The sequence below is a fragment of the Protomyctophum parallelum genome (genome assembly GCF_964188405.1).
Source record: "Protomyctophum parallelum genome assembly, chromosome: 9".
NCBI lineage: Eukaryota > Metazoa > Chordata > Actinopteri > Myctophiformes > Myctophidae > Protomyctophum > Protomyctophum parallelum.
In genome coordinates, this window is record NC_139706.1 from 11,856,292 (window position 1) to 11,869,069 (window position 12,778).

The 12,778-nt window shown below is 42.2% G+C and overlaps 1 protein-coding gene across 2 annotated transcripts in view; it reads right to left on the reverse strand.

Moving 5' to 3' along the window:
• st3gal4 (ST3 beta-galactoside alpha-2,3-sialyltransferase 4) overlaps window positions 1-12,778 on the reverse strand; it is a 40,017-nt gene that overhangs the window by 16,410 nt on the left and 10,829 nt on the right. The window contains exons 2-7 of one of the 2 annotated variants that reach the window (XM_083773344.1): window positions 12,073-12,150; window positions 6,106-6,187; window positions 5,656-5,745; window positions 4,480-4,577; window positions 3,447-3,510; window positions 883-978 (exon numbers count right to left, since the gene is read on the reverse strand). In XM_083773344.1, the coding sequence (XP_083629470.1) occupies window positions 883-978; window positions 3,447-3,510; window positions 4,480-4,577; window positions 5,656-5,745; window positions 6,106-6,187; window positions 12,073-12,094 (452 nt within the window). In that variant the 5' untranslated portion in view covers window positions 12,095-12,150. The remainder of the gene's footprint in view (window positions 1-882; window positions 979-3,446; window positions 3,511-4,479; window positions 4,578-5,655; window positions 5,746-6,105; window positions 6,188-12,072; window positions 12,151-12,778) is intronic. The other variant, XM_083773345.1, reaches the window with a different exon arrangement.

A 12,778-nucleotide genomic window follows, 5' to 3' on the forward strand; every position in this document is an offset into this window, starting at 1 on the left:
TTTGGGGCGGGGGCTTGTCTGCCCTTTGGGTATGGGGGGTGGTCGCCCGGGCAGGGGTCTCGATGCGGTGCGTCGGGGCCGCTTCTTGGGGCGGTGGCCCTGCCGCCTGGAGGGGTGGTGGTTGCCGCCTTTGAGTGGAGCATGCATGGGTCTGCTCTTGTAATGATTTGGTGCCTATGATAACTGTTGTCTGCCTTTTTAATATATGTATTAATGTACTGTATGGATGTATTCCCTGATTGGGAGTCTATGAAAATTTGAAAGTCACTTGTCATTATAGTTCATTGTCCTTGTCATGTCTTTGTACATTCAATCTTTTTATTTACAATAGTGTTGTGCCTGAGCTGTTTTTCTTTTCTTTTCTTTTGTTTGTTGTTATGTTCTTGTTGTGTAATGTCTGTGTCTTTAAAAACCAATAAATATACTTTATAAAAAAAAAGTGACACGATTTTGACATCAACAAAGTTGATTTTTCAGAGCTTCCACACCACAAATAAATTACAGCATCAAAAGTAGTAGCATTTTGATTCATGATCAGAGACACTGATCTATTCTCTGACTTTGCCATTATTTACAAATGCATCCAATTAAAACAAGAAATAAAAATAAATAGCATTTTCATAGCATTAAGCCCTTAATGCTCATAATGCATACCCCCCAGGTTTGCCCCAGTTAGAAGATTGTACAGTTTTCTATCTTATATCATCACAAAGCTCAAATCCAAGGGATTAAGCCAAGGTGATGAGTCATTGTGGCAGCTGTTCAAAGGACATGTTCTGAGGAGTGGATTACAGCACATTGTACAAATTCTAAAGAGAGGTTAAAATGACAAACACAATGAAAGGAATTGAGTGTTAAAATTAAACTAGTTCTCCATCTTACCGGATGACCATGTCGTACTTGTTGATTACACTCCCCAAGGAGCTGTTTTTAATGGCAAAGCCGTTGCCTATGACTACACAGGTTCTGCATTCAAGGCTGTGAAGAAAAAACGCACGCACGCACGCACGCACGCACACACACACGCACACACGCACACACACACACACGCACGCACACACGCACGCACGCACACACACACACACACACACACGCACACACACACACACACACACACACACACACACACACACACACACACACACACACACACACACACACACACACACACACACACACACACACACACACACACACACACTTTAACCATGTATTTATATCCACACAAAGGAGATGCATTCAAGGACACAAAGATTATAGGTGTCAATAAAATTGACCCTTGCGCAAAACACATCCTCGGCTACTGTATGCTTTTATTATCTGGAAAGTAAACCAGACAAAGCACAAAGGCTGGGAGAACGAGCCCACACCCCTTCCCTCTCATTCATATCTGCTAACACAGGAAGCCTGTTTGAACCTTCCCTAAAACACCCTGGCCAACGCTCCACATGTCCTGAACCTTCCCTAAAACACCCTGGCCAACGCTCCACATGTCCTACTTGAACCTTCCCTAAAACACCCTGGCCAACGCTCCACATGTCCTGAACCTTCCCTAAAACACCCTGGCCAACGCTCCACATGTCCTGAACCTTCCCTAAAACACCCTGGCCAACGCTCCACATGTCCTGAACCTTCCCTAAAACACTCTGGCCAACGCTCCACATGTCCTACTTGAACCTTCCCTAAAACACCCTGGCCAACGCTCCACATGTCCTGAACCTTCCCTAAAACACCCTGGCCAACGCTCCACATGTCCTACTTGAACCTTCCCTAAAACACCCTGGCCAACGCTCCACATGTCCTGAACCTTCCCTAAAACACTCTGGCCAACGCTCCACATGTCCTACTTGAACCTTCCCTAAAACACCCTGACCAACGCTCTACATGTCCTACACGTTACCTTCCCTAAAACACCCTGGCCAACTCTCCACATGTCCTACACGTTTCTATTTGAACCTTCCCTAAAACACCCTGACCGACGCTCTACATGTCCTACACGTTACCTTCCCTAAAACACCCTGGCCAACGCTCCACATGTCCTACACGTTTCTTCCTCCTGGCTCCAAAGCTGTGGAATAACCCCCCCCCCCCCTTTGCAGTCAGAACTCCAGACTCCCCATTTTCCACTGCAGTCTGAAAACGTACCTTTTCAGACTCCCTGCCCTTTCCTTAATGTATCCTGTCTTGTCACAGTTTTGATAGATGGTGTGTGCAGATCTATGCTGGTTAATGAATTGTTCACATTTGGTTATTTAGATTAGTTTTTGCTTGACCACACATGCTGTTAATGTCATTTAGAAGCATGTTTAGACAGATGCAAGGTTTTATCCTGTCCTTTGTTGATAGGGTTCATGTAATTTAGTCTGATTCACATGTTTAAGTAGTTCTGGATAAGAGCATCTTCTGCCAGGTCTATTGGGTGCCCTCTTGAGACAGACCGGCTCACACAATTTTCGACTGCTTCCTCTTAAAAGCATATCTCTATATATCAGAAGCGCTGAAATTGCCTACTCCCTAATGTAAAATCTACGTCATTTGTTGAAGCCTCATCTACAGTAGCTTGCTTGGTCAATTACCCTTCCAGTTTAATAGCGGATGACAGCTTCCTGTTTGTGGCTTTTACAAGGCGTATAGTCACACATTATCTGTAGCGTAGTCCAAGAGTACTCTAGCGTGAACGACTTCATTCACTTGATACTCTGGACAAGTGAGTCTTGACAAAACGTCAAAACTTCTTTGATCTTATCACCCTCTATAAATCATATAACACAAAAGCTTATTCAGATGTCCAGTCCACTAAAGATTAAATCCGTTATTTACTCCCAGTGCTATGACACTGTGGGTTCCAGGGACCCTCAGGGTATGTATTCATATATTGGTACCTGTTTAATGACTGTTAATGATTTGTGATAAAGCAATTTCCCTGCTGGCATTAATAAACTACTACTAATACTACTACTACTACTACGTCAGAGGGAACTGACGACAGCAGGATTTCCTTCAAAGCTCACTTATATTTCCAGTCCATCAACAGAAACACTTTCCCTGCCTTTGTTAATGGTTAAAGTACAACATAGACAGCCACACAAAAAAAATAGAGTAGCTTGATGCACAACAATTATGTAGTCACACCTAGCTCAGAGTGTAATTAGTCCACCCATTCTAACGTCCTAACATCTTATTTACATGTAGCTATAAGCTGCATGGTAAGCAGGGTACATACGTAGCTACTGTACAGTTGACACACCGGGAATACAAGTGAAGTTTGATAGAAACCCTGCTGTCATTCGGCATCAAAGTGGCCTAAATTGGCAAGGAGCAACAGACTGGCTAGCAGCACGTCTGCCAGCCCCGGCAGTCTGGGGATCAGCAGCGCTAGAGTGCAGTTTCGGCAATAAGACGGTTTTGGTCATGTACCAATTTGGCTATAGTGTACACATACTTACTTTTCGATGTTGGCAGGCATTTTGGAATTGGCAATAATAGCTAGGACCTTCAGTAGCAGCAGTTCTGGGGGGGGGGGGAAGCAAGAAAAAAAATCCGTTTTAGAAAGCTGCGATTGTTTTGGAAACTTTTACACCTATCAGATGCTCCAACAATGAGTAATTGCATTGATATAATGTACTAAGCATTGACTTATAAAGCTTCAATAAAACCAAACAAAAAAATGTCCTGTCCAGCTATTTGTATGATTAGCTCTGGACGCACACACGCGCACGCACACACGGCACACGGCACACGGCACACACACACACACACACACACACACACACACACACACACACACACAAGGAATGACAACAGCGCAAGGATTGTTTCCTCAGGTGGATGCATGGTCAGGCTAATGTTGATGGTTCCTGTTTCCCGTGCAGAGGCCGAGAACACAATGTTGTTGTCGAATGTGTGTGTCCCCAATGTAGAAGTGAAACCTCTCTCTACACACACACCCCTTGACTCATGCGGAGTCAAGGCAGAAGGGTGATTTTGTGGTGTACGACACCACATTCCTTTCGGCCATAGAGAGAGAGAGAAAGAGAGTTGCGACACGTGTCGCTTTGATCTCGCCGCAAAGCTGGCTGCAATGGGCTGTAGTTCCAAACATTGGAACTTTCTCAAAGAGATGTGAATGTGAAAGAGAATGAGAACTTCCACATTCCATTATTACACTGGGAGGCTATGCTAGTGACGTAACTCTCTTGTTCTCTCTCTCTCTCTCTCTCTCTCTCTCTCTCTCTATAGGTCTGCTTTATCTTAAAACAACAAACGCATAAACAAAAAATAACATTGCGTTTCTGATAACGGTAGTGAATTACAGTTTTACGCACATACCATGAGTTTACCACACATGATTCAACAACAAAAGTCTGTATTATTGATGAACCTTCATGCCTGAAGGTTTAGTGGTCTGTGGTATGATGGCCACCACTGTAAGCCAAGCATAAAGACAATAGGATAAAGGATAAAGTTGAGTGGACGTACCACTGCCCTTAATGCCGTAGGGTAATGCCAGCTTTGACAGATGCTCTCGCCAGAAGAAATCCTCCAGCTTGAGGAAAAGCTTTGTCTGTCTGCTAATGCTGCATGGGACATGGAAGAAGAGGGAATGACTGCACAGTCCTGTACAAAGAATGTATCTGTGTGTGTCATATTAAAGTATGTGGCGGTCAGAGAAAAAAACATATACGTTCATTTGAATGAGAAAATGGACACGGCGGACACCAGGCTGTTGCACCACTGCATCAAACACAGAACAATGGACAATACAATGTGTGCTGCCAAATCCTGTATTTGTTCTGAGCAAAAACCTCCACTGAAGTGCATGCAGTACCATCCTAATTGTTAAACGCTTTAGTGTCTAATGATCAGGTGTGTGTGTGTGTGTGTGTGTGTGTGTAAACCTGTGTTCAGTTGGTATTATTTCCCAATACAGTATATGTATTTGTCATTCAACAACAATTCCCCTAATTAAAATGGATGCTTTTCACTGCTAGAGAGCAGGGTAAAAATCTAACAATAATCATTCACAGACAGACCCTGTGGAGTGTTATGGGATGTAGCACTATAATAAAATGTATTTCTTGTGTGTTTGGTAGTTGGGCATTTAGCATGCCAGCTACCCTACTGTTTCACACTCCAGCTGTTTATGACCTACTCTTGTTTGACAGTGAGTCTGACTAATTTATAATAAGAGGAAAAAACTGTCACAAAACAGTTGTGTGTAGTGGTATAAATTAGCCCTTAGCCTCCTGCTCCAGCTAGCTCTCTGCAATTGATCAGGCTACATCTTTGTAAGGCCAGGTGGCCTGATTATTGTGAAGGCCTCCTAGTACTAATGAACTTGAGCATCTTTAAAAAAAATGAACTGAATGTTAACCCTCTCTCTCACTCGACAATTTGAAATCGAAAGGCTGTTCCAGAGCAGCACTTTAATGGAGATTGAATTAAAGAATTCTTTCCTTTCATTATAAAAGTGTGTGCTTTCTCGCAGAAATATGCTGACTTTTGCTTAATATGACTGGGCGAGTGCAGCCCTGAATTTCCAAGGAGCTAGGCTGGCACCTCGGATTCCAGTAAAAATGTTGGCATAGCATCATCCCCTTGACAATCCATCCCCTCCCTTCAGGTCTTAAAACACGCAGACATGCCATTACTCACTTAAAGTTGAGGCTCTCCCACTTTTTCTGAGTTAGCCAGCCACCGCACAGCGACTTGCTGCTATTCGGAGACTTACTGGTGCCTCCATAGCTGAAAGACAGGCACATGGAACACAGGGGTTCATGAAAGCTGGCATGTGCACCTCTGCTGACTTCCTATAAGCACACTGTGCCAATAGCACTTAGAACGTGCCAATATGGACATGTTTTAGGTGCCCAAATTTACCACCATTTTAGCTACTCTGACCTCTGGGGTAATTGGAATGCAAGCTTCATGGTAGTGGGCTGTGTCAATATCTGGTGACTCAGCAGACTGACTGCGTTTTCCAAATATGTGTAGATGTCTAGCAGACAATTTCTATGTTAGACAGACAGACAGACAGACAGACAGACAGACAGACAGACAGACAGACAGACAGACAGACAGACAGAAAATGACTGATATATTCACCTCTGAAGGATGGCGTGGGAGCAGTAATAGGTGACAAAGGAGACCAAGAACAGGGCGATGAGGAAGAGCCTAAGGCACCATGCTGAGGAAACAGAAGAAATGGTTGGATGTCATTTTTTTTATTTGATGTGTCTTCCCTATTTTGTGAATGGCACACTTTTGTAAAATTATTATTATAATGTTCTGCAAGCTCACAACAATGCATCACACGGTAAATGGTAAATGGTGCATTTATATAGCACCTTTATCCAAGGCGCTTTACATAGATCACCCATTCATACACCGATTGCGGCGGAAGCCATGCAAGGTACCAACCAGCACATCGGGAGCAATTTGGGGTTCAGTGTCTTGCCCAAGGACACTTCGACATGTAGACAGGAGGAGCCGGGATTCGAACCGCTGACCCATGGATCATTGGACGACCTGCTCTACCTCCTGAGCCACAGCCGCAGCCACAGCCACGGTGACTCTTGTGTGTGAGCTTGTAGATAATTATTATCTTGTACGGACGAGATAATATCTTGTACGGACAAGATATTATCTTGTACGTACGAGGTAATTATTATCTTGTACGGACAAGATAATATCTTGTACGGACGAGATATTATCTTGTACGGATGAGATATTATCTTGTACGGACGAGATAATATCTTGTACGGACAAGATAATATCTTGTACGGACGAGATATTATCTTGTACGTACAAGATAAAATATATTTTGAATGCATGGCCATTCAGGGGCTCCGTATTCAGGGTTTCCGTATAAATTACATTGGACAACACAACTTTAGTGTAGTAGTAGTAGTAGTAGTCACCTACTAGTTATAAATTGTCCGTTGATAATTTGATACTTTGACTACAAATATATATATACTGTATCTTTTAATATAATTTTTATCCCACAATTTTGTAAAACATTTTTCACCCCTGTGTCAATTATCTAATGTGATCCTGGGCTCTACACACCCTCCGCCAACATGGGGAGAGCAACGGACTTGAACTCATGCTTCCTTCATGCATGAGTGTCCAAGTTGCTCCTTTACACCTGACAGGGGGGAGTTTCCCTGGTTGGACGTAGCACGTGGAAGGAACACGTTATTCCAACCAGTTCCTTTCCCTTCCATCAGGCGCCTCGGCTGTCCAGGGGGAGGCAGTTTAGAGACCAGGATTACTGCAGGATACATCCTTATTCCTGTATCCTATTTTGTGTTTTGCTTATCGTTTCCCCTTCTTGTGCCTTTAATACTATAAACAAATTACTACATATTTGTCCTGTGTCACTTCCTACTACTGTGCTGCCATGACAACTGAATTCCCCTCGCGTGATCAATACATTTATTAATTTATTGATCCTGATGTCCGAGAACTCATGCCAAACTAAACAAAAGTTTAACTGAGCTTGCCTTCCCAATCAGTGCAAATGTCAGGGTTTGTTTTTATGTTAAAACTAAATATGTTAATTAGAAAAGTAAGGACTGCTAGACAGCACAGTCCATGTTTTCGTCCAGGTGAAGAAGGGAAAACATTCTAAGCAGGGACAGGCCCATCGATGGCGGGTGGAAACCATAAAACGGATTCAAATTAAAAAATAGCAGATCTCCAATCTCAAAACCCGTCTCTTTGCACTGAGTTTGTCTATCGGCTACTTTTGAGCGGTGCCTCCGCTCCATAACACAGCTATGTGTGTCTCTATGTATGTGTACCTGTGTCCGAGCCATAGACTGTAAAGAAATATGAACAAAGCCGGCCGGCACCCTGCGAGTGTTCCTGTGGGTCTGGATGTTCCGGGAACCGCCCGGGGAACCCAACTCTTAATTATTAGCCATTCATTTTCTCAAAGATTTTTTCCAAAAATGAAGTACAGTAAAGAGCACAGAGCACAGTACAGTACAGTAACTATAAATAAATGTATAGTTGCACCGCTCAGTTAACAACTTCAGGTGTGATTTTGATACTTTTGTGTGAAGCTGTAGTGTGATCAAGTAAGGGTTTTCAACTGATTATGAACCAGAGACCACCAATCTGGCTAAGAATCAACCTGGGGACCATTGTTGTGTTGGGAGGGGATATGGGCATCCATGGTGTGGGGGAAGCTTGAAATTAAATAATGACTACTAAGGGCTACATTCAATTTGTTGCAAGGACACAATACTACGTGCAACAAATACGAAAATACTGACATATGCTAGTCATCTAGAGCTCAAAAAAGGTTATAAACCACTGATCGATTCTATCCCACGGTTACCCTAAGTCCGTTCTCAACTTCTATATTAAACTCATGTTAACTGATTTACTGTATTGATGCAGTATGTATTGATACAGTATGTATCAATTATTATTATTATTATTATTATTAGTGATATATAGGCAGACACATTAACACATTAAATGGGCACAAAAAATGGGCACAAAAAGCTAGTAGCCCTTCAAAAAGAGAAAGGTACAGGTTCAACATATTAATTGCTTTGTGCTATGTCCATATTGCCACTGACATGACTTACAGTTTTAATCATAGCTGCTGGCTTTCATCTATTTACACTATTTTATACCAAAATGTACAGTATGTGCAGTAGTGACGCGCGGGACGGCCCGTTGTCCACAGCTCCTACGGGTTGCCCCGCGAGGCGGGCGGACGGGGCCAGGGTATGAAAAAGGCCAGCTCAATCACTGACTCAAGTACTGAGCTGAGGTCAAGCTGACCTCCTCAATAAAGTACGAAGACGACAAATAACAGTTTAAGTCAAAAATGTATTCTGACCCCTCCACGAAAAGGGCTAGTTGTCCTGACCCCTTATCTATCATTTATACATTATGGATAATTAGTGTGGACTTAAAACTGTTCGTCTATATAGTATTAGTCAAGAACAGTTGGCTGGCAGGGGGCAAATTAACCCTAGCCTATCCCTGCTGTATCCTCAATTAGGCTTCGTACACACCTACACAACAAATGTTCGGTCTGTGTGCGATGTCTGATTGCCGTTTGATTGCTGCTCCAATTCATTTTCAATGGGAGTCACATGGTTTGACCAAACATTTTTGTTTGATGAGGGGGGAGCAATCAAACACAAATGTTTGATCATACCATGTGACTCCCATTGGAAAAGCATTGTGGTGGCCCCAAAAAACTAAAAAACGACCAAACATTGCTTGATTGGTGTTTGGTACGTGTGAATGAGGCCTGACTGAGCACCTGTATCCCCCACCACACGTATAAACTGTACTTTTTGGCCAAAACGGGATTTTGTTTCCACCGGGGAAAAAAAACTTTTAGTTACTCCGCTGCGCCTTCTACCGATATTGCCCAGAGAACTGCCTCATAGAGAATATTTTTCCTCCGGTGAAAAGAAATCCCTTTTTGGCCAAAAAGTACAGTTTATACGTGTGGTGGGGGGCTCAGAGTGCTTCCACTAAGGAAAGTAGGCTTTCTAATGACACAACTAGCCTTTGTTTTGGTGAGTAGCAAAAACGTTGTTTTTATTTACACTAAAGACTAAAGAGTAGAGGCTGGTCTGCATTCATGCGAGCGGCAGAAGTTGAGAGTAACAATAGCTCTAAATGAAACGCATTAGAGCTATGGACCAGAGCTAAGGTGAAACCTGATGTTCTGTTCATTCACAGACCACAGCAGCAGCGACAACAGCAGCAGCTCACTCGTTGTAATGTAAAAGTGTGGAAATGTTTGCATGTTTAGGCAGGTGTAATGTGTATTTCGTTGATGTGTATGATTAATGTTTTCTGTGTGTTTTCAGAACCACACACATGCTTTCTGTACTACCTGACGTCACTTCAGTAAAATCCCTTAAACCCAAGTGTTTGCTTGTTCTTGACCGAACCACCTGAAGCGGTGCAAAGCTTCCAACCCCCACAATACAGGGACAACATGGACCACGGACAAAACACAAAAGTTTAACATATGGAAATAAGGGGTTTCTGTCCGACAGCAACAACAACAATGACAGCATTTCTTTTAACTGTGGAATTATTCTACCCTATATTCTTCGCAGAGGGGATACATTGTTGACCTCCAATAACTGGCCGTGTGTGTCCCTATTTCGTGGTCATTGTAAAAAAATAATAATAATAATAATCACACCTGTGTGAAGTGAGGGGCGCTAATATATTAAAGTCTGTGGTGATGTAAAACAAACGGTGACGAAACAAACATAAAATTCTCTTTATTGTTAAAGGCGTTTTTAAAACTAACATTAAACTTAAACTTAAACTTTCGGAACTCGCCCTGCACGCTCGTTCCTGCAGCATCGCAGGCGTGCATAATGCATTAATGACGTTAAACCACCCTCTCGAGTGTAATATTGCAATTATACAATAATAATAACAACAATAAAACTTTATTTGTATAGCACCTTTCATGACATGAAATGCAGCTCAAAGTGCTTTACAGAGCAATGGAGAAAAAAAGAAAAGAAAGGCAAGGCATAAACATTAAAAAACAAGAGCACAGCAGTAATGCAATACAGTGAGGACATGAATAACAAAAAATGTAAAGATCAATTAAAAGCAAGGGTGTAGAAGTGGGTCTTGAGCTGTGCTTTAAAAATGTCTACAGAGGCTGCCTGTCGAAGGTACAGTGGGAGTTTGTTCCACGCCATAGAAGCAAAAAGCTGCTTCCCCGTTTAGTTGCCATTTTTTTAGGCAAAGCAAGCAGGCCAGCAGTGGAAGATCTTAGGGGGCGGTTTGGGACATATTTAGGCAGGCAGTCATCTAGGTAGGAAGGTGCGAGACCATTGAGAGCTTTATAAACAAGTAAAATCACTTTAAAATCAATCCTAAAAACAACCGGAAGCAAGTGCAGTGAAGCCAAAACTGGAGTAATATGTTCTCTCATCTTAGTTCTAGTTAGTAGTCAGTAGTCACTACTTAGTAGTTCTAATTATAGTCACTACGACCAACTTCTGCTTTTTGCCTTCTTCGGCTTATATAATTTTTTTCCTTATGCTGGCATACACAGCGTATTTGTGCTACAGCCAAACAGTTACTGTCGGCTGATGCATGATTTACACACGCAAGTTTTATACATTATGTATTAGTTATACTATAAAAGCCGATCTACAAGTTGTATAAATCATGTATTAATTATACAAAAAAGCCGTTCTACAAGCTCGCAACACATAGCTAAATTAAGCGTGACATCTTATTATTATACACTGCTGTGATGTAACTATCGAGTATATAGGCCTACCTTGTCCTTTTCTCTACTTCACTTACCTCTATGTCGGAATTGATATGCACTGTATATCCTGACATAAGGCTGCATTATATTCGGCAAGTAACTCCATCGTTGAGCCATATTGATGAAACTGGGGATGAGCAGGTGCACTCTGCTCCAACCAGAGCAGAAAACACTTTGTATACAAAGTGAATGAGCACAGCAAAGCGTATATCTATTCTATTATATGCAAACTAAAAAGCATTCAACCTGTGGACAATGATTTCCTTACAGCCAAAGTACAGCCAAAGTCTGGCAGAACTGACGGTTGTATGAATATGCCAGAACATAACACAAGAATACAGTGTTTAGTGTTCGTCTACCCAGACACCACACCACTGGATCACAATCACAATTTTAAGCAAATTAGTCATCTTGAAGAGTTTTAAAGTAATTGGAATGAGACAATGCACCACACATACACGTTGCGATGTGAAGTATTTTCCCTCTAATTTCCCTCTAATTAATGCATTTTTAGTTTATTTGAATTGTGTTATCTGAATTTTTGTTTTAAACTTGTGGAAGAATTGTTAGTTATTGGGGGATTCTTTGGAAAACCTTTTGAAATAATCATCATCAAAAACAAAATGTAGGAAACAAAATAATTAAAAGGTTATTTACTCGCCTGTTTGGGAAACAGTGGCCTACACAGACTGTAAAGAGTTAACGGCACTGGATAAAAAGGAACGTTTCTCTGATGCACAGATGTGCTCATGGCCACCCACATCAGGAGAACTTACTTTTAGCTGCCTTATGGGACATCTTCTTCACATGCTCCTTGGCCCTCTCGTCTCTGTGCAGCACATGGTGTTGTTATCCTGGTGAGGGGTGGGGGTTTAGAAACGAGAGAGAGAGAGAGAAGAGGAAGAACAACCTATTAGTGCCTCAGACAGCTGACTCGCTCCACCACTGTTGATCCTTCGCATGCCAACAAAATTAAAGTCCTTCCGAGCTCCTTTAAAAAGGCTTCATAAATTCTCTGACATCCTCCCCATTCGCAAAATGACGAACGAGGTGACGGGACTGCAAAAGAAACACAGCAGTGGCATTTCATTGGGTCTTTTCGGTATGTGGTGGGAACCCCCCGTGGTTTGTAAAGATGGCACTGTGAGAGGGTTTCAGTTTGAGAACTGAAGATAAGACGTGGCTGAGTGACGCAGATAACACTAAGCGTAACCCGAACAAAAACTAGTGGTAAAGACAGAAACGGATGCAGGATGCATGACACACAAACAAAATAAATGAACAAAGCACGTTGAGAGCACCGAGCTGGTAAATGAGCAAATAGAAAATGAAATATGTATTAACAGTTTGCAGAATGACAGTACATTTCATGCACAAACTCAATACAAAGACTGTTAACTATGAGTGGACGACCCAATAAAGCATTACACTTGTTTACAACAGGGTCCACCATGTTCAATTCATCAAAACATTTAGAGACGT